General features: G+C 29.6%; 3 protein-coding genes across 3 annotated transcripts; 2 read left to right on the top strand and 1 right to left on the bottom strand.

Moving 5' to 3' along the window:
- Window positions 1-6,543: 6,543 nt before the first annotated feature.
- On the top strand, window positions 6,544-7,009 carry LOC108489563 (small acidic protein 1). Its single transcript, XM_053025947.1, has one exon. The coding sequence runs from the start codon at window positions 6,626-6,628 to the stop codon at window positions 6,806-6,808; it is 183 nt and encodes a 60-aa protein (XP_052881907.1). The 5' UTR covers window positions 6,544-6,625; the 3' UTR covers window positions 6,809-7,009.
- A 620-nt stretch (window positions 7,010-7,629) lies between these two features.
- On the top strand, window positions 7,630-10,208 carry LOC108489562 (BI1-like protein). The gene is made up of 4 exons (XM_017794201.2): window positions 7,630-8,122; window positions 9,134-9,247; window positions 9,347-9,504; window positions 9,693-10,208. The coding sequence occupies exons 1-4, from the start codon at window positions 7,855-7,857 to the stop codon at window positions 9,897-9,899; spliced, it is 747 nt and encodes a 248-aa protein (XP_017649690.1). The 5' UTR covers window positions 7,630-7,854; the 3' UTR covers window positions 9,900-10,208.
- Window positions 10,209-10,269: 61 nt separating this feature from the next.
- On the bottom strand, window positions 10,270-12,073 carry LOC108489561 (uncharacterized). The gene has a single exon (XM_053025946.1). It carries the CDS (start codon window positions 11,860-11,862, stop codon window positions 10,735-10,737), a length of 1,128 nt encoding a protein of 375 aa, XP_052881906.1. The 5' UTR covers window positions 11,863-12,073; the 3' UTR covers window positions 10,270-10,734.
- Window positions 12,074-27,907: the final 15,834 nt, after the last annotated feature.

Below are 27,907 nucleotides of genomic sequence, written 5' to 3'. Positions count from 1 at the left end.
TAAAATAAAGAAAATTGAAAGGACTAAATAAGTAAATAAGCCAAAAGAGAGTGCCAAGTGTATGGCAAAAAAACAAAATACAAGTGTAATAAATATAATACACACATTTGTAATACATGTATGTATTTGCTTATTATTTAAGTAAATATTAATGTATTTATTATTACTAAATTGATATTATATGATAAATAAATAAAAGTAAGACAAATGTGTGGTAATGATTGGGTACAAGTGTATTAATAAAAATACGTGAGACTTGTAATACTTGTATTTAAGTATTAATAGATATTTATTATTTATAAAAGGTATTTATTAATTAAATAATTATATTATAAGATTTTTATGTGAAAAATAAATAAAAGTTGACAAATGTATGGTATCTATAGTGACATGTGTAATATTAATATATGTACATTTGTAAAATACATGTAGATTTACTTATTATATAAGTATATTATTATTATTATTATTATTATTATTATTATTATTATTATTATTATATATAAAATAAAAGAAAGTAAAAGAAAAGAAAAGAATAGAAAGAAACAGAGAAGAAATGAAACAGGGGAGAAAGAAGGAGAAAAAGAAAGGAAAGAAAAGAAAAGAAAAAGGGGAAATAAGGATTTTGAAGCTTGGAAGTTTATGGAATCCTAGAGAAGAGTACTACATGAATTATATCAAAAGTTAGGAAGTTAATGAATTTTTATGTGTTGATTAAGTTGAACAAATTAAAGAATTATGAGTTTTATTGATAGGAATTTAAGTTAGAAGTGGGAAATGATTAAATTATAAAGACAAAGTTAAGTTTTAACATAGTAAGGACTAAGTTGAAAGAAATTCAGAATTTAAGTTTTATGTTGAATATGAAAAGCTGGAATTTATTTTAAGCAAGTATAAAGATGAAAACTTAAGTTAATTTTGAAGAAAAAGAATGGTTATGGTGGAAGGACTAAATTGGAATTTATGGAAAAGTTACATGGAAATCTTAAGAATGTGATATTAATGACTTTGAAAGAATGTAAATTTTTCTGTAGCTAACGTAGCACTGAAAATGTCATCGAAGAAGGGGAAAGAGAAAGTGGACGAGGATATCGAGTAAACTCGAGAATTACGGTTTGTATTTCTATAAACTGAACTTAATAGTTAATTGTTATGTTAATATTTGAATTGCTTGAGAATGGAAATGCTAAGATAAGAATTATAATGTTTTATAATTTATTGAATATGATTATTAATTGTTGTATGATGATTGATATGTGACAAGTAAGTATGAAATATTTGAATGTGTGATTATTGGAAAATGAATTAAAAGGTATGTTGTATTAAAATTAAATTACATGTGAATTGATATGGAAAGGTATTGAAATGAAGTGAAAGTAAATTAAGAATGGAAAGTGGAAATTGAAAGTTGACTGAATACCCTATTAACAATGTCGGGCTAGTCGGATATAGTTGGCATGCCATAGGACCAGAGGAGTTAGGGATATTTCGACTGTGTGTCGATGAGACACTATATGTGTCGACTCATCGTGGATCGCTCCGGATTTGTTCAAGAGGTACTGTACTCTGACTGATCATTATTATTATTGCTTTGGATTTGTTCCGATGAGGTACTTTGTGTACCGCCATCTTTATCTTATCTTATATCATTACCCTTACGGTGTATTTCGGCTTCAATCGATGAAACACTGTGACATATCCCTGGTGTGTGGGTTGGATTTGAGTTCGTGTATCCGTCAGGTCCGAGTCATGTTAATAGGGATAATCAAGGATATCAAAGAATGAATATTATTAATTTATTATTTATTAACTATTATGTCTATAAAGACTGCTTGATTGCATGACAGATGAAGATTACTGTATAGTAATGAAAGTATACTGAAGACCGATTAATAAGATTTTAAGGCTAAATAATGAAGAGTAAATGGTTGAAGTATTAAGATTCTAAAGTTAATGCTTAAAGTCTAAGAATACATGAATGTTAACTGCTAATGAAAGTAAATGTTATATTGATTGATGAATGATGAAATGGAAGGTACAAATGGATAATGAGGGTAGACCGAATCAAATGGTAAGGTATATATGTTATGAGATTAAGTTAAATGACTGAACTATAGAGACTATGAAGTTAAAGTTTAAAGCTCGAATGTATATATGAATGACGAGTATTATTATTTAATCATTTACAAGTTTACTAAGATTATTATATGACTTAAGTAAATGTTAAATTCCTTATACTATTCAGTAATTCTGTTTATAGAAATACCACTGAGCTTATACTTAGCGTACGGTTTGTTTCCGTGCGCAGGTTAAGTTATGGTTAAGCCGTCAAATCAGCATCCCAAGCCGATCCCAGACTCGATAAAGTAAACCACGTTAATTGTTGATAATGGCATGTACATAGGTTCATAAGTGTGGTATTGTAAAAGATAGTAAATATTTTAAAACATGCATGTTTGGAAAGTTAATTTAGGTAAGTTATTATGATTGTATAAAAAGAGTTTAAGCCGATTTTTACTGTGGTGCCACTGAGGGTACATTGGTTGAATGTCTCGTTATTAAACTGGACAAGTACTAAGTATGTTTAATCTAGCTTTAACTATGTTAATAGTCGATATAAAAAGAAATAAATAAATATTAGCTTGAGGTTTAAGTCTTGCAGGATTGGTAAATCTGAAATAAAAGCTCATTATAGGTCCACACGGCCAGATCATACAAGCGTGTGATTGAATCGTGAGAGACGCACGGTTTATACACGGGCGTGTTATCAGGACATGTGTCCCTAACAGAATACTTGGATTGCCACACGGGCAAGAGACACGGACGTGTGTCTCAGCCGTGTGAAGGACACGGCCATGCACCACGGGCATGTGCTTTGGCTGTGTGAAAACTGCAGTAAGTTCGAATTGAAAATAAATCCACACGGGCTAAGTACACGAACGTGTGCCTTAACCGTGTGAAATTGGCAGATTCTAAAATGAAGCAACACGGAATGCCCACACGGGCGTGGTAAAGGGACACACGGACGTGTCCCATAAGCCACACGGGCGTGTGGTATTGTTCAAAAAGGGGAATATTAAAGTTTTACGAAAAATTTTATAAGCCTCTGATCGAACCCTGGTTGGATTTAAATGTTTATAGTAAGCATTGTGGGCCTATTAAGGATATAATAAGATTCATATCAAGAAACATTACTCAAACATTACTCAAATGTTAATGGACTGTAAAGACCCGTAATGCTCTGTAATCCTGTTCCGGCGATGGGACAGGGTTAGGGGGTGTTACAACAATAGTCATAAATCATCATAATCTTAATTCAATATAAATATAATAATAAATAATACACAATTCAATTCCATTTTATTCAATTCAACACCATAATTATCCAATATTCAAATATCATATTAATCACAAATTCAAATACATTCAATTCAATATCAAAACACTAATACTTACCTTAATATCTTTTCATACACATATAATCAAAATTCAACAATTAATAATTAAATTCGACTTATAGAAATACAAATCGTATTTTTTTCGAGTCACTCGTCGTTGACTTTCTCTTTCTCCTTTTTAGTCGATGTCTCCGGTTCAACGTTAGCAATCAAGCTTTAAACCTTGAAATCCATATTTCCCCTTTCTTTCTTTCTTTTCTTTCTTCTCACCTATTTTTTGTTTTGCTGTTCTGTTTCTTCTCTAACTTTGTTTCTTTATTTCTTTATTTAAATTATGTTTTTTATATTATATTCTATTATATTAACTAAATAATTATTTCTTAAATTATAAGTAAATACATGTATTTATTACAAGTGTATGTATATTATTTAATACACATGTATTTTATTTTTACCACACACTTGGCATCTATGGCTTAATTGCTAATTTAGTCTTTCATCTTTTCTTTATTCTACAATTAAACTTTTACACTTTATTCAATTTAATCCAACACTAAATTAACATTAATTCAAGCTAATTCGCCTAGCCAAAACCTAATTAACCTCACAATTAACTTCATAAATATTTTTAATAAATATTTACGAACATGTTTTAATAGAACAATGACTCGAAAATACACTTTTCCAATAACCGTAAATTTCAGATCATTGCAAGTATGGTGTGATAACTCAGGCGTCATTGCTGTATCTGCAAATCTAGTGTTGCATTTAAAGTTTAAGCACGTTGAGTTAAACCTGTTATTTGTTCGAGAAAAGATTGCAGCTGGAAAGTTTAGTGTGGGGTATATTCCAACACATGAGCAAGTTGCAGATGTGTTTACCAAAACCTTGTTAGCCCCTTGTTTACAAAATTTAGATCATGTCTTTAAGTGGTTGCAAAAGTTTGACAAATCAGTAAAAATCGAGAAGATGGAGGCATGTTAAGGAATGGAAACTGTTATGGCAGTTAGTAGTTAGTAGTTAGAGCTTAGTAGTTATGGTTGTTATAGTTAGTTAACTATTAATACATTGTGTTATAAATGCTGTGCAATGTACTCTAAAAATTAAAATTATTCAATCAGTTTACTTCTCTTGATTCGTTTCTATAGTTCTCATTAACACTACAATTTTTTTGATTTGTAATATGAATAAGCCTGACTGTATGAAGGATCTGAGGCCTATCGCTTTGTGCAACGTCTTGTATAAAATTTTGTTGAAGGTGCTTGCTAATAGACTGAAGGTTACCTTGCCTGGTGTTATTTCTCGGATGCAATCTGCCTCTATGCCAGGTTGGCTTATAACAGATAATGTTTTGTCGCTTTTAAGTTGATCCAATATGCGAAATATGGGTCGAAGGAGGGTGGGAGAGGTAGCGTTGAAGGTTGATATTAGAAAAACTTACGACAGTTTCGGTTGGGGCTTCTTTGAGTTTATTATACAAAGAATGAGTTTTGGCAGACAGTAGATATCGTGGCCGAGAGGTGGGGCTAATTGTGCCAAGCAGGGTTTAAGTCAAGGGGACCAGTTACCCTCTTATTCATTTATCTTGTGCATAGAAGGTCTGAGTCATCTTCTTCGCAAAGCTATAACTCGAGGGGATTTGCATGGAATACCGGTAAGCTGTTGGAACCATTCTGTATCCCATTTGTTGTTTGCAGATGATAGCTTCTTCTTTTTCCAGGCTACAAGTTTGGACTATACTACTATGAAGAGCATATTATCTTGTTATGAAGTTACTTTTAGGCAGACAGTTAACTTACAGAAGTCTAAAATTTTGTTCTGCTCAAATACCAAGTTACAAGATCGGAATGCTGCTACGTCAGTATTAGGGGTCTCAACACCATTTAACCATGGTCGATATCTTGGGTTGCCATTGTTGGTAGGTCAAAACAAGAGGAAATTTTTTTCTTTTATTAAGGAGCGGTTTAGCAGGTGTCTTTTCTCTTAAAAGAATAAATTGTTGTCCAAATCGGGTAAGGAAGTTGTGATTAAAACTATGGCTCAAGCTATTGCTATGTTCTGTATGGGTGCTTTCTTGATACCTGCTAGTATGTGTGAGAAGCTATAGAGGATGATTAATTTTATTTGGTAGGGTCAGGAAACAATGATAGGCAAATGATTCATTGGGCACTATAGGATACGCTCTGCTTTCCCAAGGAGCATGAGGGTATGGAGTTTCGGAGCCTTTATTGCTTTACTTTAGCTATGCTTTGTAAATAAGCGGTGCGCTTGGTTACTCACCCAGATTCTCTTATTAATTGTGTTATCAAAGCCAAATATTTCTCTGATGGGGATGTTTTTACAATGAGTTAGGGTTTATGCCCATCGTACACTTGGAGGAGCATATGCAGCAAAGGACTTACTTACTAGTGCACCCGGTGGTTTTAGAGGGGGAGGGATTGAGTATGAAGCTTTCAACCATTCTTGGTTGGGAGATTATAGTAGCTTCTTTGTTGAGTCCCTACCTTTTCCGGGCATGGAGAATTTACGGGTAAGTGAGCTTTTTTCAGTTGACTGTCTGTAGTGGAATATGGATTTGCTCAGATGCATTTTTGCTCCCATTGATGTGCATCGTAGCTTAAAGGTCCCTATAAGATACCATAAGCAATTGGACAGGCTTGTTTGACACCATAGTAAGGACGACTAGTATAGTGTCAAGACCGACTATCGAGTAATAGTGAACTTAGCTACCACGGTGCATCATTATGTTGTGGAGGGACCATTTTCGCGCCTTTGGAATTGCATGGTCCTTGAAAAGGTCAAAAACTTTACTTGGAGAACACTTCTAGCTTCTTGTCAATTCCTCGTTATCTATATAACAATTCAAGTATATGTGACATTAGTAAAATTAAAAAATATAATTTTTTTATTTATTTAAGATAATTTAAAAATAATATAAGTTCACTAATTAAAAAAGACATTTAATTAAATAAATGATTAATATATATATATATATATATATATATATATTATTTTAAATTAGAGCGACAAAAACGTCATTATGCCGAAAGGAAAAAAATTCTCTTCTCAATTAAAAGCTGAAACGCTGCGTTTTCTGAAAGGACCTATAAGCGGCATCGTTTCGGGGTTAACATCCTCTATATAACCTCAGCGTGATATTTCAATTAACATAATTAAAATTAAACCAACGAAAGAAATCCCTAGAAGCTTAAAGAAAGGGGGGAAAGATGAGGCCGATGCCGATGGAATTCGTGACGGACCCAGACGACCAAGGTTCAGCCATGGAAGTCGACGATGTTGACACACCGGAGATCTTCGGCGAAGGCGTCATCGCTTCCGACAACAAGCTCGCCGATGCCGATTTCTTCAACAACTTCGAAGACGATTTTGATGACTCCGATATCAACTAAAAAAACAAAGAAGAATCGTTTCAAGTACTCATCTATCTTTTTTTTCCCTTTTTACTTTCGCTTTTTAGGGTCTGAAATTTCTTAAAACTTTGTTCAATTTAGTTTAATCTGAACTGCACTATGGATGCTTATCTGTATGCAAATCAAAATAGTGTAGTTTATAAGTATAAATCGGTTTAAATAAATATAATTTTCCTTTTAGTTCGTTTCTCTTTTACTTGCTTCTTTCTTTAATAAAATCTCTTCTTCTTCTTCTTCTTCTTCTTCTTCTTCTTCTTCTTCTTCTTTTGCTGTTTGTTTTGACTGAGGTAAAATAAAAACAACGTAATACAAATATATATATATATATATATATATATATAGAAAGTGGACAGGTTTTACATGATTATTTGTTAACACCACTAACATCCCAATTTTGTAGAAAAATATATAATCAATTTTTAATATCCTGGTTGAGTGTTTGTATAATAATGTCATTTTGTATGATTTTGATTTTATGTAATAATATATATGGAAAATTGATTTTGATGAAATTTTCATTTAAAAAAACAAATATATTTATATTAGAACTTATCTTAATTCAATAATAATCATAAATTAAATTTCTTATTATTTGAGTTTATTTGACATTTCAATTTTAAATTTTACAATATATTGATTGTGTAGTGACACCATTTCCATGAATTCCATCGAAAATCCGTTTGTGTTGTTTATTTATTTGACTAAATAACATTTACACTTATAAATTAAATATAAAAATGAATTTTCTTTTTTTTCTTTATTTTAAAATTACCAAAAAGTCATTTTTATTACGAGGTTAAATTAATTTTTTTAGTTAAAACGACCGATAAAATTTATTGTTATAATCAAATTGAAAAATATATATAATCAGTTTATTAAGCTCTTAATAACGCGTGGATCCAACATTACCAATCATTTTGATTGGTTATCGATATTTATATTTACATTTACTATTAATAATTTATTAGTATAAATAAATCCCGACGATTTTTTTCCGAACGGGTTTTCCCGCGGAAATAAAAACGATGTACGGATACGAGAGCCTGAGTCGCACGGACGCCCGCAAGGCGGAGCAGATAGATCTAGAGTCAGGGGAGACTCTTTACCCGGGACTCGGCTATGGCGAGAATGAGCTCCGATGGGGCTTTATCCGCAAGGTCTACGGCATCCTGGCGGTGCAGCTATTGCTTACCACCGTGGTCTCCGCCTTTGTGGTTTCGTCGCCGTCGATCATCGACCTCCTACGTGGAAACTCAGGCCTCTTGCTCCTCTTCTGTTTAGTCCCTCTCATCTGTAATGTCCTCTCTCTTTTCTTTTACCTATTTTTTTGTCCTTCGTACGATAGCATTTCACCTGCTATTCTTTTTATTTCAACCATGTGATTATCCGATCGAAACACAAAATTATGGGGTATTTGTTCAAATTTATTTTGATATGGATCAAAATATATTCAAGTTTTCAAATCGATCATAATTATTAGAATTATTAATTCTAATAATTCTAGTAATAGTTTTTCAAATGTGTATTATTTGCACTTATAATAATCATGTGCTTCAAGAGCTTTCCTATAACTCTTTACCATTTTTTCTTTCTCTTCAGTTGGTTAATTATCGGTTATAATTAGAGGTACTCGTAGGTTAGATTGGGCAGTATTCAGATCAGGTTTAAGAATGATATTAACATATTTTATAATTGTCCAAACTTTGTTTGGCCCAAAATTTGAATCTAAAACTTGCCTAAACCGCCTATATTTGTAAAAGGTTTACCAAGTCCATTTTAAGTTCGTCCATATTATTTTATAATTTTTTAAAAATATTTATATTATATTATTTTAATATTTAATAATTTTATACATTGAAAAAAAAGTATATAATCATCTTAATATTATTTTAATGTTTACATAGAAAGTAGTATCATATATTTAGTATAGATTTTTTTTTAATGTGTTCTAAATTACATAATATATAAAAATAACATAATATAAAATATTATAAACTTAAAACAGGTCGTGCTCGGGTCTTGAATGTTTAAGCTTGAGCTCAACTTATATTTTAAACGGGTTTAATTTTTTTGTCCAAATCTTCTCAAATTTTAGACAGGCCTTCAGGTCTGGACAGATGGCCTGGACAGATAACCTAGCCATGAACATATCTAGTAGTTATAATGCATTTAGCTTGATTCATAGAGGACTCTTTTGTCTCCCAAGCAATTACTTCAAATAATTTTAGGAGCTGTTCTTCATTTATTATGTCACATTACCACACTTTGTCTTTATTTCTTACCTACAAAACTCAATCCATGCAGTGGTGTGGCCCTTGCACGTCTATCACCAAAAGCACCCACTGAATTTTATCATCCTTGGCGCCTTCACCGTGTTTCTGAGTCTCACAGTCGGTGTGAGCTGCGCCAACACTGATGGTTAGTATCCCTACTCCATACTTGCTGTCAACAAGTTCTAGGTCTAGTTATAAATCTGGGATTCTTGAAACTAAACTGCTTTTCATTGCATGGATTCAGGAAGAATAGTGCTTGAAGCACTAATTTTAACAGCAGCTGTGGTTACATCTCTTACTGGCTACACTTTCTGGGCATCTAAGAATGGCAAGGACTTTAACTACCTTGGGCCAATTTTGTTCACCAGCCTTGTGATCCTCGTCCTAACCAGTCTAATCCAGGTGAGATATCTCGGTCTCAGTTCAACAATATACGATTATTTGTGCTTGCACATGCTCGTATGTACGGTTTCATGTGTCTTGGTCATCATTCTATGCAATTAGAAGTTCAACACTATAACATCACTTGTGCTTTCACACACTCATATGCAGGTTTCTTCCGACCTAACACATGTTTTATTATCATGCAGATGTTCTTCCCACTCGGCCCAACCACTACTGCCATCTATGGTGCAATCAGCGCCTTGGTATTCTGCGGGTTCATAGTCTATGACACCAACAACTTGATCAAGCGCTTCACATACGACGATTACATATTAGCATCCGCCACTCTCTATTTAGACATCCTGAACTTGTTCATTTCCATTATGCGGGTTCTGAGATCAGGTGACAGTTAGTTGTATCATATTCACTCACAAGGTCAGGTTGGCAAGAACCGAAACAAGGTGACACTAAAATACTTTCGCCGGTGGTTTCTTCACGAGTACCAAGCCAGCTACTTCTGTTTGCAGTATTTCTAACCTGATCAGTATCATATGGGGGATATGCATAATTGGAACTATCCTAACTTTATATCATTGGTTCTCTCTTCTTGTTCAATACCACGTTTTTTTATTCTTAATAAGTTTTGCTTATGAGGTTGCTTTATTATATGTAATATTCATTGTCCATGGATCAATTTACAGATTATCTTATCTTTGGGTTAATTTTCTAGTATGCCAAACATTCAAAAAAGAAAAAAGACAATTGAATTCAATAACTGTGAAATTTTTACATAATAAACTAAATATTTGGTTGATCTTTTATCATATACAAACTATGGAAGCTGGGTTTTAAAAAAAAAAAAAAAGAATCATCCGAAAAGAACCTAAATGATAATATTGCTAGCATCAACGGTTTATTTTGATTCCCTACATCAATATCAAATTAAGCTTTAACAGGCTTATCCTCAAAATCATCATCAATATACCAACTCAAATCCTCCTCTTCCTCTGCGAGATTAAGCGGCTTCACGGATAAACCCTATCAGTGCTACCAATACGTCATCCCTTTATCACCATTACTACTACGAATCTCCTCCATCTCAGCCCACCCTTCCTCCTAGCCCCTAGGGCAGCAAGTGTCGGCTTGATGCTACAGAAACATCACTATCCTTACAAGAACCTAAGTTTCTTATCAATTAAAAACGAAAACTATCTTAAAAGAATCATTAATACTACTACAGGTATTCAATCAAGCTTTAACAGGCTGATCTTCTTCCTCGTCATTGATATCCCAAGTCAAATCCTCTTCTTCCTCTGCAACACTCAGCCGCTTACATAGATCAATCCTACTAGTGCTCCCAACAACATTGTCCCCTTTATTGTCGTTACTACTCCGAATCTCCTCAATCTCATCCCACCCTTCCTCCTCAGCCATTGAATGTTGGGTCGAAATTATGGAAACATCACTATCCTTACACGAACTCACTTTATCCTCATCCTTTTTCGAACATTCCTCACTATCTTCACGCAAATCATGCTCCTTTTTCTCACAATCAACATTTCCACCCTCTACTCCTTCATCGTCCTCATCAATATCCCAGCTCAAATCCTCGTCTTCCTCCCCCGAAATTGCTCGTTTAACGAGCTTAGCTCTCGCCTCCTCCGCCTTGATTAGCTTACTTAACTTATAAAAGTAGTTACTCCAGTATCTCTTATATTCAAATTCATTTGATTCAACTTCTCTAAAAATATCTTGAACAGCTGAATTTTCATTTAACAAATCTTCAATTTCACCTCTTTTATCTTCCAAATTAATCCCTAATTTCCAATTCCCATAATCCTCCAAATCATCGGGTTCCGTACAGTAAGTAGTTCTACTTGATTGAAGCGCTCGAATTTGCATCTCAAAACGACTGTACCGTTTCTCATTAACGCTATTACTATTGATATTTAATTTTTTGTTTCTAGAATTTTCAGGATCGGAATCATAATCGTCGGAAGGTGATAAGAACGTATCTTTACCGTGAGAGATGATCTGAGCCGTTGATTTCCAAACGGAGCTACCGATGTCATCAATAGCCTGTCCCACCAACTCGAGCTTTTCCTGAGCAACTGAGGCGCCGATATCGAGGGAGTCAGTGACAGCGCGTGAGGCCACGCTCCTGATAATTTCGGTTTCCTTCTTCAATCCCGATCCGAGTTCCTCGAAATCCTTCCGGTAGGATTCAATCACCGATTCCGACTTGCTCGCAAGGGTTTTCACTAGGCCGCCGAAACTCCACGTGGAGGACGATCCCAGGTTTGGAGACGGTTCAGTGGGGGGATCGGGGCTTTGGGGTTGTACATCGTCGGAGAATACAATTTTGAAGAAATCCATTGTGGATTGCACAGATTCAACTGTAAGAGAAACAAAGAAAGAAACCCTCCTTTTTTCTTGGCTTTATATCAAATCTAATGTTTTATTAATGGGAAATTAGGGTTTTTGAAGGGACGGATAGAGGAGAATTGGGAATTAGGAGTTTGCCCGTTTTGAGATGTGTCTCATTTTTATTTTTGAATGTTTTTGACGCCAAATTTCAAATTATACGGAACCCGGTTCAGGCTAGGCTTTTGGACCTTTGTTCGTTCCAATTATTATTTAATTTGGTAAATTTTCAAATAAGCCTACTGAAAATAATTAATAAAATCAATTAAGCCCCATCGAAAAGTACAATAAATTGAGCTTTTAAATGTACCCAATCGAGTTTCTTGAATTCGTTTTTCTGTCGAAATCTTTGACGAACGTTAAGTGCTGAAGTGATAAGTTAACATGACAAATGGCATGGAAAAAATGATAACGAGACAGTAAACATAGTCAGTTTGATGTGGAAAAATGATGATGTGGAGGAGTTAATTGTATTATTTTACATTTTTACTAGTTCTTAATTTATTTTTTTACAAGGATTTAAGATTATTTAATTAAGTCAGGACAAAACGATAGTGTGAGCAAAACTCAATTTGACTCGAATAAATTGATTTTTTTTTTAAATATCAAGTTAATCAAATCAAATTATTCAAGTAAACTCAAATAAATAATTTGGTTTTTCAAGTTCGATTTGAGTTGATTTTGCAATTCAAATGACTCAAAATGTTCGAATAACTTAAATAACATATTAATACAAATACCCCTTTGGCCCTTGCTATTTTAAAAATGAGCAAATTGATTTTCTTAACAAAAATTACAAAAAAGGATCAAAATAATTTTTAAAATTTTAAATTATTTATAAAAATTCTAAATTTTCATAATTTTTAAAATTAAAAATATTGAAAATCCTAAAAAATTTAAAGAATATATAAAAAATTTATAAAATTTCCAAAATAATATTTTGAGGACCTAAACAAGTACATTACCAATCTAAGTTTATTATACTAAAGTATTTTTTATTTTGAAAGAGTTTTCAAATACATATAGTTTCAAATTTATGTGCTTTAATGTGTAATTAGTTATATTGTAACAAAATTTTAATTTAGCATATTTAATTTTGTTAAGTTAACTTTAACAATTTCACTCAATTCGACTAAACTCGAATTTCTTTTCAGTCGACCAGATTTTAAAAAATTTCAAAAATTTAAATCGATTTAAGATGATAAAATAAGACTCGTCAACTCAACTAACTTAAATTTTTGTCACTCAATTTAATTGAAAGCTCATCCCTACAAAGCGCCATGCATTTCATCAATGGACTTGATGAATGCTTTCATTCTTGCCTTTTGATAAACATAGTTGGAACCTCCAACATAGGGAGATAATAATCTAAAGATCCTTCCATGTCTAGCAATTAACAACACCAAAAAAACACCACTAGTTACATTAAGCGGGATAGTGTAATACCAATTTTTGAAACAAATCAGCGCTAATTGCCTAGGAAAACAGAGTGTTTGAATGGAAGTGATGGTTATTTTGTGGCATTGCAATAAAACAGAAAAAACAAGAACACAACAAATTGTTTACTCAGTTCGGTTTCCTTATATCTGTAAATCCTCACTTAATAAATAAATCTAATATTTTTCAACCCAATACAACAAGTAATCCAAATCTTATCACATCCTAGTATAGCAAACTATCTTTTATACATAAAAGGTTTAGATCACTTACCTCTAAGCAGTAAACACAAATTGTTCCATAATAAATAGAGAAGTGCTCTCGATACTCAATACAAAAATCTATATAAGCCTCCCAATATATAATATTTTTTGAAACTTGCTAACATACTAGAGATCAATTACAATTAATTTCTCTATTAAACAAGTATAATAACAAGATGCAATATAATAATAAATACCAATATAAAGTGAATTATAGGAGATATGTCTTCAATGCTATTCTAATCCAATTGATCCAATTCCTTAATCTGATTCCATTCAATCTCTTAAGATAAATTATTTCAAATAGATTGATTGTTATAGATACCTCCAAAATATTAACTTCATTCAAAGTAGAATTACCAATTTCAAATATGGGCAGTAATAAATCAACAATTACTTCAAAAACTCCATTGTTGACATCCTGTTGACGGCTCGTAGCATTTCATGCCAGTTGGGAAAGCAAAGAGCATCAAATATATGGAGAAGAACAATAATGTAAATGGCATAACGTGTGAAGTAATAAAGGATAAAACCAGTAAATTCAATGCTAAAACTATTATCAAATGAAATAATTCATGAAACCCATCACTCCGGCCAACTCCAAAATAAAAATAAAAATGCTTGAAATTATGCCAACATATAAAAGAAGAAAGACCTTCTCAAGATATTCAACTTTGGAAAAGGGGTTTGATGTAGAGTGCTATGGAGCTGTCCTTGATCGCTTCGGCTACCTCTTGTGCGGTTTTGGGCCTTACCGGCTTCAAGATTGAGAAGGCCAAGATCAGTATCAACAGTTAAATGAATAATATGACCCAAAATTCATTTATCTTGAGTCCCTACCCAACTTCTCTTGATTTAGGTTAAAATTGAGGAAATTAATTAAATTTATGGATTCGATTTTTGTTGATTATTTTTATTGTTATTTATTTTTAAATTTTCAAATTAATTTAATTAAAAATTTTGATTTAATTTAATATTTTTAAGCATTTATATTATATTTATTATTTAGAATATAAAAATAAACATAAATTATTCAAATCTAATAATTAAAGTTGGTTAACCGATTGATTTAAAATCGATTCGATTACCTTAACTCTCGAGCTTTAATTTAACTGGATCTATTTCTTTAAAATTATAACCGGTTAAGTTGGCCAAAAAAAACACATTCTTTCCCTTAATGAGGGGTGTAGATTGAGAAATGAGAAAATTCTTCAAAGAACTTCATATTAAAACATTTATTGCTTTATAAAATAAAGGTTTAAGGCTGCAAAAAGTCCTCAAACTTTTTCAAAAAAAAGCAGTTAAGCCCCTACTTTTTTTTTTGCACTCAATTGGGTACTTGAACTTTCAAAATACATCAAAAATACCCTCAACTTAAAAAAAAAAAAAACAATTAAGCCCCTGCTTTTATTAAAATTAGAAAAAATTATAAAATTTTAAAATCAATAAAAGCTATAAATATTATTAATTTTAATAAAAATTCGATTATTAAAAATTATAAAAATATATTAAAAATTGTAAAATTTTATAAAATTGTAAAAATTAAAAATATATAGAAATATAAAATTATATAAATTTATAAAGTCATGAGAAAATTATACAAAATGTAAAGAAATATAAAAATTATAAAAGTTATCGTTCCAAAAGAAGCATTTTATAATTTTTCTATAATTTTATTGATTTTTATTTTTTAATTTTTGCCACATGTTACGCTATGTTGCAGCATGTGATGACTTTAATTGAAAAAAACTAAGTCATTAATTTTTTATGATTTTTATAAAATTTAATAACTTTTTCACGATTTTTATAAAAAATATAATTTTGATAAGTTTTAAATTTTATTTTTTTATAAATTTTTACTAATTTTTAATAAGAGCAGGGATTAAATAGTTTTTAAAAAATTTGAGGGTCTTTTTTATGCATTTTGAAAGTTCAAGCACCCAATTGAGTGAAAAAAAGAAAGCAGGGGCTTAATTTTTTTCGAAGAAGAAGTTTGAGGGCCTTTTTTATGCATTTTAAAAGTTCAAGTGCTCAATTGAGTAAAAAAAAAAAAAAAGAGGAGTGGCTTAATTGCTTTTTGTTAAAAAATTTGCAAGCTTTTTACACCCTTAAGCCTCTAATAAATTACATCATTTTGAGGATGCTTTTGTCCTTTTATATCTTTTATATAAAAAAAAATACACTCATATAATAAAATTTGAACCTAAAACACGAAATATTTAAACATTTGTACTATATCATTTCAACTAAAGTCTTTTTACTTTTTAATCATTTTTAATAAATATCTTATTACATTAAAATTTTAATAAAAGAAAAATATATAAATTTATTAAATATTAAATTAAAATTTACATAAATTATTTTTAAAATCACAAGTTTAAAAAGAACTAGAATAGTTTATTACAAATATAGATGAATCTTGAACAAACATAAATTATTCTAATACTATACAATATTTGACTTGACTTGAATATTATCTAGACCCGGCTCCAATCTGCTTCATAAACACCTCGATCGAGCTAACTTAATTTACTTATTAATTAAAATGTTTTTGTTTAAATTTATAGATTAAACTAAGAACATTGAATAGCAAAAATTTATTATATAGCTTTTTTTTTTTTAACAATCTTATTATAGGTTCTGATTATATCTGCTTTATTTGACACAATGTCTAAAATTATCCATAGCCTCTCCCCAACTCAGGAGGATAAACGTTTTAACGCACTAGAACATACATCCTCTTATATTGACAACAATTCCATATTAATAGAACTAACATTTAATCAATCCTATAACTTAGCTAAAAATAATAATAAAATTGGTTAAGTTGATGCAATGCTTGTATCATGCATGTCACATTTAAAAGCATATATTTTGATCATATAACAATATCAACATTATAATCATTATGTCACATTTTTAGCCTTTTCTTTATCTCATTAATAGATTCTTTTGTCTGCCTAATCAAACCAGATGGTGGGGGGGCTTTTTAAGTGCCTGTTTTGGATGCAAGAAAACCCTCTTTACCTAAAAGGAAAAGTGTTAATATCATTATCTATCAACAAAACCTATTTCATATGCAATTTTGTGATTCTCTCTCTTCATTTTCTTTTAAATTTCAAGAAAATAAAATCAAATATTTAAATATTTGAATATTTATAATTTTATGTTTTGACGTATATGAATATCATAATATTGAGTTAAATTAAGTTTGATTCAATATATAATTCGATCTTATTTAAATATTTAAATATAATTATAACGGTTGAGGAGACTAGAATAAGAGAAATAACCTTTTCTTTTTTAAAATTTTTTTTGAAAAAAATACTTTCCATCTTACCACCTATGATTTTGTAGAATGGTGGAGATGATTTTAAGTGGTAGAGTAATTAGAACCCTAAAAAGTTGGTGGAAGCAGTAAGTAAATAAAAGCAGTATTAATTTAATTAAATAATAAGAGTTTCCCAAGTTCCAAGATGTGGGCAGTGTGGTCTCATATCTTTTGGTTCACTGTCAGTCCCAAAATCCTAATCACCATATCCAACACTTTTTTGTTCTTCCAAAATCCAAAAACCCAAACCCTGTCTTCCATTGTTGAAAGTGTAGGAAACTTTTCCAAGAGATTTGTTTGTCCAGAGATGAGAACTCCAACATCCCCAAATAATATATTATTAAAACCTTTTGAATTATCCATGTATATCTAAAGTTGACGGATCTTTCAACTAAAATCTCATTGTATATTATGAAAGAATATTAAATCTATTTCCATTCGATTCTAAATTTATTTAAAATTTAATGTCATTATTAATTATCAAAAGTTTATTTTTTAAATCAAATCATGAATAGTAATTTAGATTACAAATTTAAATATTTATGGATATTTAATTTATTTTTTGGATCTAGATATTGTATATGCAAATAATATTTGGATTCAAATCTTAAAATTATTATTCATTGCAAATGGAAATAGATACTCCAAACATCCGTTATCTAAAATGCGTTACTTATTCAGATAATGGATGCAAATTCAAATCTAAACCCGTTAGTCATAAAAGATTTATAATTTCAATTATATATAAAAATTTTAATGAATTTAAATTTGGATATTTTCAATTTGAATTAACATTCTTTTTACAATTTCATATATGCAATGAATAATAATATTTAATTTATATATTCCAATTATAAGTAAAATAACGGCTTCAAATTTAAATAATTTTAAAAATCAATACTTAATATTTTATTATCTCTAAATATGATTATCGAATATGAAAAGAGACAAAAGAGTTTAGAGATGAGGCCTTGAGGGGCATGATAGCCTCCATGTTTGGATATGCCATGCCTTTGGCCCCTCCTCAATGTGCATTTATTAATGCCATCAAGAACCAGGTCTTTTGGGCTCTCTCTAATTTTTTTACAAAATCTCTCCACTTTCTTTCCCATGCATGAGTAATAATTAATCTTTTTACAATATTACATTTATATTTTAAAAATAAATATTTAATTAGGAATATAAATAAGAATGAAACAAAAAATTGCACTTCTTTTCACTCACTTTTCAATGGGTCCACTTGTTTTTTTTTTCTCTCTTTTTTGGTGCAACCCTTTGGGGTTAGGCATAAGGAATGACAGTATGGTTATGTCATTACTAATTGTAATAAGAATTCCATTTTTCATAAGTATAGGTGTTAATCCATTCCAAGGATTATATTATATGTATCTCAATATTATTATATAATTTTAAAATATATTTTCTATATTTATATTAGATTATGTATTAATATAAAGTTAAAATATGTTTTTAATTTTTGTATTTTTAAATTTAGAGTGTATTTAGTTGAGTGAAAAAATAGAAAGAAAATAAATTTGGAGTATGCTTGGTAGGGAAGAAAATGGAAAAGAATAAAAATCAATCATTCTAAATAGGAATGATAAAAGGAGAGAAAATGCATGAGAGAATAATGTATGTTAGTTCAAAATTATGTACTACTAGGATGATCATTTTCATTATAATGGATAAAAACCAATCTTTCCATAGGTGTGTTTAGTAGGAAAGATAGAAAAATTTGAAAGAAAAATGATTCATTCCATCTATTACTAGTTAGAGTTGAAAAATAAAAAAAATAAAAATTTTGATAAATGCATAATTTGAATTAACATACAACTCTCGCTTATTTTCTCCTCTCATCATTCCAATTTGGAAGGATTGTTTTTGATACATTAGGATGGAAAATGATCATCTCTCACATTTTTTTTCCTCTCAATACTTTTCTTTTCTATCAAGCACACTTAAAATTTATTTTATTTTTACTTTCCATCCCTCTACTTTTCCACCCAACAAATCACATTTTTAGTTCTTGAACTTAACAACTTCACTCACCTTAGTCTCTAAATTTTTTTGTTCACATTAGTCCCAAAACTTACCAACTTTTCTCAAAATTGGTTTTTGAACTTAGATTTTGTTAAAGTATGATTGTGCCGTATCATCACTTCAAAAATTTAAAAGATTTATAAAAGAAATCACAATTTCTTTATAATCTCTTAATTTTTGAATAATTTTTATATTTTATGTAAAATTTTCAAAATTTTTAGGTGAGAACATTGCACACTCTTGGATTTTGCTTGATAAAGTGGAAAGAAAATTGGAATGATGAAAAATTAAAGGGATAGAAAATTACAAGGATGTAAAACATAAATTTTCGTTCCATAGGTGTTTGGTAAGAAAGATAGAAAAATAAAAATAGAAAGTAATTTTCTTTCCATCCATTGTTTAGTAGAGTTGAAAAATGAAAGGAAAAAAAATAAAGCATTTGAAAAATGAATAATTTTGAACTAACATGCATTTTTTTCTCATTTTCTCTCCTCTTATCATTCTAATTTGGAAGAATGATTTTTACACATTAGAATAAAAAATGATCATCTCTCGTATTATTTTTCCTCTTACTTTTCTTTTTAACCAAGCATACTCAAAATTTATATTCTTTCCACTTTTTCATTGTCTTCTCTCATCCCTCTAGTTTTGAACTCAATTAAGTACACCAAGGTTTCTCTTCATCACACCCTAACAAAAATCAAAGTTCAGGGACCAAATTAAAAAAATTATCAAATTTCAAATTTAATATAGATAAAAGAAATTCAAAAATTAAATTGAAAAAAAATCAAATTCAAAACTTAAATATTTCTTTATCCTAAATAATAATTCAACTGAACTGATTTAAATAAGTTTAATTTATGAAAAGAATAAATTAACTTTTTAAGACGTGTACGTAGACAAAGCATGATTGGGTGGGACAGACGACAGAAAAGCTCTGCTGCTGTACTGTACACTGTACAATTACGGGAAGTTATTATAAAAGCTGTAGGGATGAAGGGAAACGAATTAAGACACCATAGACACTTAAACACAGCACAGTACACTATAAGTTTACTAATGAATTTACGTTTTCTTAATTGTTAATATTGATTAAATTAAGACTTAATTTCTTGTAATATTTAGTTATCTATTAGGTCAAATAATGAAGAATTTAATATTTTTTAAATAAAATTTTAAATTGAATATTGTTAATAAAGAAAGCAGTGTGCTAATACTTAAATTTTGTTTTTGATACTGAGCCACGGGATATTTTGAATGGACTGGTTCTTTTAATTGAGTGAGATTATGATAGTGTGTTAATTTAGATTGATAGTTTTAAGGCGGTTCTCCAAAAAGGTGTAATTCTACTTTAGTCAGGAGAATTCATCAGATTTTATCGCGATTTAGACAACTGAACATTCGCCACAATTTTAGAGGGGATAATCAAAGAGTTAATCATTTGGTCAATTTAACCTAACATAGAATAAATAATTTACGCTTGTTTGAGATCTCCCCACTAAACGGAATAGTCTAATTTATATAATTAGTTTATTTATTCTTCTTTCTTAAAAAAATAGTTTAAAATAAAAATTACCCGAATTTAAATGAAACACAGTATAACAATCGAATACCGAAAAAAAATACCAAAGAAAAATGATATATCCTTATATTTAAATATAACTTTCACTCATTTTCATAGGGCTGAGTAAGAATGTGAGAAAATGATAAAAGATGTTTTTTTTTTTTCTTTAATGTGTTTGTGGGGCTAAATCTGACAAGATCATTATTATTACTACCAATTTTATTTTATGTTAAAAACTATCCCTAACATCATGTCTTGTTTGACTCAAAAATCTTTAGCATCTACGAGGTATGATACTGTTGTACCAGTATAACTGGATTACTACAGTTTTCAGAACCAAATTTTGATAACGCTATATTCTTTGGATTTTTAAGTTTAGAATTTTAATCTTTTTATTTATTCCATCGATTGACTTATGTTAAATTTTAATATGCGTTATCAATTGAATTTTAGTTTTAAAATTAAATATTTAAATATAAGAAGGTAATATATTCAAATTTTAATAAAAATCTATTAACAAAGTTATCGAAATGACTTAATTTTTATTATAGGACCCAAATTTGATACGATTTGTGACTTAAATTGTCTCTAAAGACCTGCTCTATAAGTTGGAATAGAAGTGATTCAACCCAATGAAAATGAATCCAAGAGTAAAGCATTTAGTCATGGAACTTAAGTTTAGTTCACATTGTCTATACAATCATATGACGGTGTTTAGTAGATCTAGCATAGGTTACTCGGATTCGAATAAGATTCATGTTGGCCTTATAGTATAACGGAAGGTAAAAGTATTGGACAAGTCCTCCTTTTATATAGACAGGATTAAATTAGTTCTCCTATTAATAAACAAGTCAATTTAGTTACTATACTATTAATAAGAACCAAACAAAACTAATTTTTAATAGATATAATATTTACTGTTTCAAAAATGGCATGAAAATATTTTTTTTGTTTGCAGTTCAATTCCAAATAAAATATTTTATTTGTAAAATCATAAAACCTTTTAAAATATCAAATCTGATAACTAGTAAATAAAAGTAAATGAAAGAAAAACGAGAGAAAAAAAAACAAGAGAGAAGTCTGTTTTTCATCCTAATATATAAAAATAAATTATTAGAGACTGAAATGATAAGAAGAGAGAGAGAAAAAAAAAAAAAAGAGGTGCATGTGGAGGTGATCATGGGCCGGGCCGGGCTCAACTAAAAAATTAGGCCCATTCATTGGGCTCGGGTAGGGTCGGGCCCAAAAAATGGGCCTAAAATTTTGTTCAAGCCCGAACCAAATAAAAATACTAAAACTCGGGCCTAGCCCGGCTCGCCCGTATTTATTTTTATATTATTTTATATAATTTTTAAATATATAAAATACATCAAAATACTAAAAAAATCAAAATAAATATTTTCCAACAAATTGAAAATAAATTTTAAAAATACGTAGACTTAAATAGCACTAAGATAGATGCAACTTAACAAGCAAATACCTCTAAAATAATAACAAAATTAACAAATACCTTTAAAATAATAACAAAATTAATAATAAAATAAGTTTTATACAATATCCAAACAATAACAATAAAATAATAGTAACTAATAGTAATATGGTAGCAAAATAGGAGAAAAAACAAGAAAATAACATTCAAAAAGTAAAAAAAAAATAGCAGATTTTTTTTTTGTTTTTTAGTGAATTCGGGCCTGGTCGGGCCAAGCTCAGGCCAAAAATACCTTACCCGAGGCCCGGCCTATTTTTTAAACGGGCGTTATTTTTTTGTCTAAGCCCATTTTTCGGGCTTATATTTTTGCCCAAACCCTCCCACATTTGGAGCGGGCCTTCGGGCCGAGCCGGGTAGCCCAACCCATGAGCAGGTCTAGGTGCATGCATGCTTGTTCAAAAGCATGCATTTTTCAAATATTATATTTTCTTTCCTTTTACTTTTTAACTCTATTGAGCAATAATCGGAAAGAAATTTAGTTTTTCTTTCAATTTTTCTATCCCTCCCATCAAGCACATCAAAAAGAAGAAAAATTATATTTTTCATCATTCTATTTTTCTACTCTTTCAATTTCCTATCATTTTAATTTTCTTTCCACTCTATCAATTGAAGCCTAAATGTTTACTTCATTAAAAATCTGATCTTATTTGATTGTTTTTAATAATATATGAACTAAATTGATCTAGCAGAGATTGATTATTTAATAAGGTTAAGGATCTGCCAAGTACTTTAATTATAATGAGAGCATATCCAAGATAAATGAGATGATGGGGCACATTATACTTCAAGATAAGAACTTAAATTTAAATATTAAAGACAATATTATTGGAGCGATAATCACAAATTTCAAATAAATTAATTTTCATTGAGCGGATAATATCATTTTTCTAAATAAAAGATAGTGGGCCATTTGTACAAAATTTTAACCAAAATTTGTGCGCATGGTACAGTGGCACTCAGTAGAGACTCACAAAGCCAAGAAAAGGGAAATAAAAGTTACCCATTAAGTTATTTTGGGAAAGCAATTTTTTGCACAAATAGTGCAACATGTGTGTGGGCAGATGTTGCGCATGCAAATCATATATGTGTGGCGGCTAAAGGCAACTTGTTAGATGCCCCTATAGACATTCATATGTCGACCAACCAAAGGGACCTTGTGGGGACTATTTGTCTAACCCTCCCCATAAAAAACATATAAAACCCCAAGGTTTGGACCAATTATATGCCAAGATGTTGGGGCACATCTTAGATTATGTGTGTAGTTGCAATGGGACCAAGCCATGGTGGTTGTCGGGGGAGGCACATTCAAACTCATGAGTGGGACCAAACTTGGTGGCTTAGCTTAGGGCTTGCATGATTTGGGGTTTGGGGTGGTGAGTTTTGGTGGGAATGGTTTAAAAAGGGTAAGAAAGTGGGACCAATAATTGTGCTTAGCTTTGGGTTTATTTCAATTTACACAATATATTTTTTAAATTACAATATTTGTAATTATCCATCCAATCATATTTAGGCATTACTTAGGGGTTTCATCATTTATAAGTGTGCTTTTTACTTATTATCTTGATGGACCTTACATAGTTTTGAATTTTGAATTAATTTATTGCACTATATATAGTTATTGTAGGGTGATATGAATATGCTTAGCTTAGAGTTACATGTAGGCATTTAAATCCCTAACAAGGAAGATTTTGGTTTCATCTTTTGATGTAAAAGGTGGGATTTTGTTTGAGTCTTTTCAAGTAAGCTTTTGATTTCAATAAATGGGTATTATTATTACTAGTGTTATGACCATTTTTATTGATATGATAGTTAAAAAAAAAATTAAAAATAACATGTTTTATGAACATCAATTCAAATTTTTATGTTTAATGTTTGAGGTTTAATATTTTTTTATAAATATTATTTTAATAAATAATATTAATAAATTAACATAAAATATGTTAACGGACCGAATCGATCGAAATATTCAAGATAAATTATTGTTTAAGATATAGGATGAAGAGAAATGAGAGAGAGGAGTGGGGTGCGCATGCAGCTGAAGATGTGGGGAATGTGGTAATAATGGGGGGGCTGCCAGCCACCCATAAGTTAACATTAACATTATTCAATCATTTCCTTCCTTTAAAACTGCAAAAATTTGATTCTAAAACTCACCACTTCCCATCATTGCCTCTCCATCATCTTCTTGTCTTCACTTTCTTGTCCTATACCCCCCTTTGTATTTCTTACAATTAGATTCACTTTTTATTTATATATCTATATTGTATATAAATTGATCGATTAAATTGGTGTCTCGAGTTAATTTTATATCAGTTCGGTTAACGAAATTGTTTAAAAATCAATATTATTATAATCTAAAAAAAACAAATTGAATATGTACAAATATCGTATAGGTTCATGTAATTTTTCTAAATCAATTAAAAATTATAGCGTTGAAGCAATTAAAGGGTTTGACCATTCAGGTCTTGAATGATAGATTCAAGTCAACTCATATTTTAAATGTATCTATTTTTATTTTGTCTTAATTCATTTTTCAAAGTTAATATTTTTATCTAAATCCTCCTAAATATTAATCAAGATTTCGAGTTTTAACGAGTAATCCAACTATATTTAATAACTATGAAGTTAAAAATACCATCATCTTCAACTCTTTCCTTTCAATTCCAAAATAAAATTGCAATATCTCAAGGCGTATGGTAATGGAAGTTAGAGAAAGGATTGTACGAAACTGTGATTTCACGTTATTCTTATCCCTTCTCCAATAAGAGAATGATAAATCAGATTTTTTCTCCTGATTTTTAGTATTCTTAGCTTGATTTGAATTTTTGCAGGAGGAAAAACCTGAAAATCAGATGGAAAAAATTTGATTTGTCATTTTCTTATTAGAAAAGGATAGGAATGACGTGAAAAAATAATTTTATACAATCCCTTCTCATGGGAGCTAAGGGATGCTTTAGTCTCTCAAAATTTTAATTAAATCCTCTAAACTTAATCACAAAATCTTCCCTTAAAACATATTTGTAATAATAATTTAAAAAAAAAAAAGAAAACTTAAAAGACATCTATAGTAGCATCATTGCTTTTGTCACCAGATCACCATTTCTCATTCTAATTCCACCTTTGCTTTTGAGATAATTATGACACTTCTTTTACTCTTCTTGTATTTCCCCTTTGGTTATTCTTCTCTATATATACTTTTCATACAGCTTAATTATCATGCTTAATTATTACTATAATCTTTGGTGTAAAGTTTAAATTACATGTTTTTATTTGATATCAAAGGATTTTGTTTTCATTCCTAAAATTTTTCACTATTCCATAAGTTTCAACTAAATTAAAATAAAGATAAATTGGATTCCTAAAACAAGTGACAAAATTCCCAATGTTATTTTTTCTATCTACAACACTCAAATTTAAAATCTCCGATCATAACTTTTCGTCATATTTATGGACTAAAATAGGTATTTATGTTCAACATTAAAACAATGATTTAAAAAATGTACAAATTAATACTATCACAGTTCAAATTAAAAGTTATGACTAACAGAGGCATTTAAGAGGGAAAAAGTCGTAAAATATTTTGACCAAAAAGTTATGATTATTCACATAATTTAACCTTTTAAAACTTTCTTTCTTTTTCTTTTCAACTTAAAAAAAAAGTTATTGAAGATTTTGTTTGAATTAGGGATACATACATCTTGTTTATCCAACCTTCAATTAATTAGATTATCACTAAACAAATTATTTTAAATTTTAATTATAAAATAAGTAAGAGGAGGATGTAGATTTGAGTACGTTAAAAGAGAGATATGATCAAAATTTATAATGAGATTATTTTAAAAATATTTTAGAATATTTTACATAAATAAAAAGTATTTTTTAATTATATGTGGATATTATAAATTATAGATAGTTGTATGTATATGTTGATTTTTCATTTTTTGTATAAATTTATTTATTTATTTTTGGTTCATGGAGAATAAAATGATGTTATAGATTGCCTTTGATTTTCACGTACGGGGTCTCCCTAATTCAAGGATATTCTCATTATTTAGTTGCCACGCCTGAATCCTTTTTCATATATTTTATTTTCTCTTCAAACTTATATAGTTATCCTTAAATTATACTATTTTTTAAATTTGATATTTTTGATAAGTGTACTTAAATTATTTTTTCCTCAAATTGGTAATTTCGTTAGTCCAACAATTAGTAAATCCGTTGAGTGTATTTTTAAAAAACATTAGGTTGTCTGTGCTTGGGGAGGGGCAAATTTCAAGCATTGCTAGACATTATATAGGAAAAAAATAGATGTAAAAGAAGAAAAAAAATTAAAACATTTTGGTGTTGAAAGGGTACGAAAGAATTGTTTAAGTATCAACTTGAGGGAAAGGGTATAGTTTAAGAACTAAATTATAGGTTACGCCTTTGTTTTAAATAGACTTAAAAGTTTGACTAACTGTTGAACTAACGAAGGTAGCAACTTGAGAAAAAGGTAATTTAGGTACCACTTTGTGACAAAAAAAGTTTAAGCATCAAGATGGGGAAATGGTATAGTTTAGGTACCAATTTAATTTGTAGGTTAAGTCTTTTTTCATCTTCTAATATTTAATGATATTGTTTGGGCGTGTCATTTTTTTTAGAGATTACAAATACAAATATATATATGAATAATTATAATGTAGAATCAAATCAATAAAAAATACAAATGGACAAAGAACAAAATATAACCAGATAAAACCAACTTAGGATAAATGCGCATAGGGAAACCGACTTGGGATAAATGCAGATAAAACATCGTGATTGTGCCATAATTTAGTATATATTATATGAATTAATGTTTGTTGATCCACACGATAATTAATTTTAGTTCATTTTCGATTCTAAAAATCTTTTCTGTTTAAAAAAGTTAACATTTGATCTACTCGCAGAGTATAGTACTATGATAACGCATCTTTTAAAAATTTTGAAGATACACCATCAGTTTTAGATGACATGTCATTATTTGGTTCACTAATAATGTATAGAATTAAACATTATCGGTATATTAAATACAAAACATTTAAAATTGAGAGTAAAGTCTTTAATGAGTTAAGTAAATTCGAATGTTTAAAATGTTAGGTTTTTCTAAAATAAATAAATTTATTATAGGTTTTAAAGGCACTCTCTTCTTTTTCTTTTGGTAAAATTAATGTATCTTTTATGTTTGATTTACGGTTCATAAAAATTAATTTTTTTGAGGTTGGTATTCATTATTTGAAATGGTGTCATTTCCAACATTTGAAGGTGAATTTTCTTATTAGGAATATAATGCGCCTTGAAGGGAACTATTTAGTAATAGCTTTATATTAAAGCATGGGATGGAAGTATTATTTTAAGGGTGCATTTGGTTTATTTCAAACGGTACCTTGAGTTGGTAATATCGCATTTTCAACCGTATCAAGATTTTAGAGTATAGGGGTAACCTGAATACCGCATCTTTTTTGAATAAACTTCATTCCTTGTCGAACAACCAATGAAATTAATTTATTATAAAATGTATTCATTTAACATGAAGCTAAAATATTTTAAACTTCAATGTTTATCATAAAGATAATTTAGTAAAATGCGCTTAATTTTAAGTAACTTTAGATTTCATCAACCAAGTAATAAAAGCTTGCATATCCATTAATATGCTAAGTAATTTATATTTTATAATCATATGATCATAAGTACATTCTTTAAACCGAACATTCTTTAAATAAGATTTGGATTTTTGTTTAATACGTTAATAGTATATAACTAAATTAAATTTTATTTTCTTGGCAGGGTATAAAACTATTCACTACTTGAGAACAAATTTAAAAATAGCAAAACCAAGCTGACCAGACATTTTT

Source organism: Gossypium arboreum, chromosome 3 (genome assembly GCF_025698485.1).
Source record: "Gossypium arboreum isolate Shixiya-1 chromosome 3, ASM2569848v2, whole genome shotgun sequence".
Lineage (NCBI taxonomy): Eukaryota > Viridiplantae > Streptophyta > Magnoliopsida > Malvales > Malvaceae > Gossypium > Gossypium arboreum.
This window is presented reverse-complemented; position numbering and strand designations above follow the sequence as displayed.

Excerpts from the sequence above, each read along its gene's own strand:
- LOC108489561 (XM_053025946.1), bottom strand. The coding sequence starts at position 11,862 with ATGGATTTCTTCAAAATTGTATTCTCCGACGATGTACAACCCCAAAGC.
- LOC108489563 (XM_053025947.1), top strand. The coding sequence starts at position 6,626 with ATGAGGCCGATGCCGATGGAATTCGTGACGGACCCAGACGACCAAGGT.
- LOC108489562 (XM_017794201.2), top strand. The coding sequence starts at position 7,855 with ATGTACGGATACGAGAGCCTGAGTCGCACGGACGCCCGCAAGGCGGAG. Across the intron at positions 8,123-9,133 it reads CTGTTTAGTCCCTCTCATCT|TGGTGTGGCCCTTGCACGTC; the intron begins GTAATGTCCTCT and ends CAATCCATGCAG. Across the intron at positions 9,505-9,692 it reads TCCTAACCAGTCTAATCCAG|ATGTTCTTCCCACTCGGCCC; the intron begins GTGAGATATCTC and ends ATTATCATGCAG.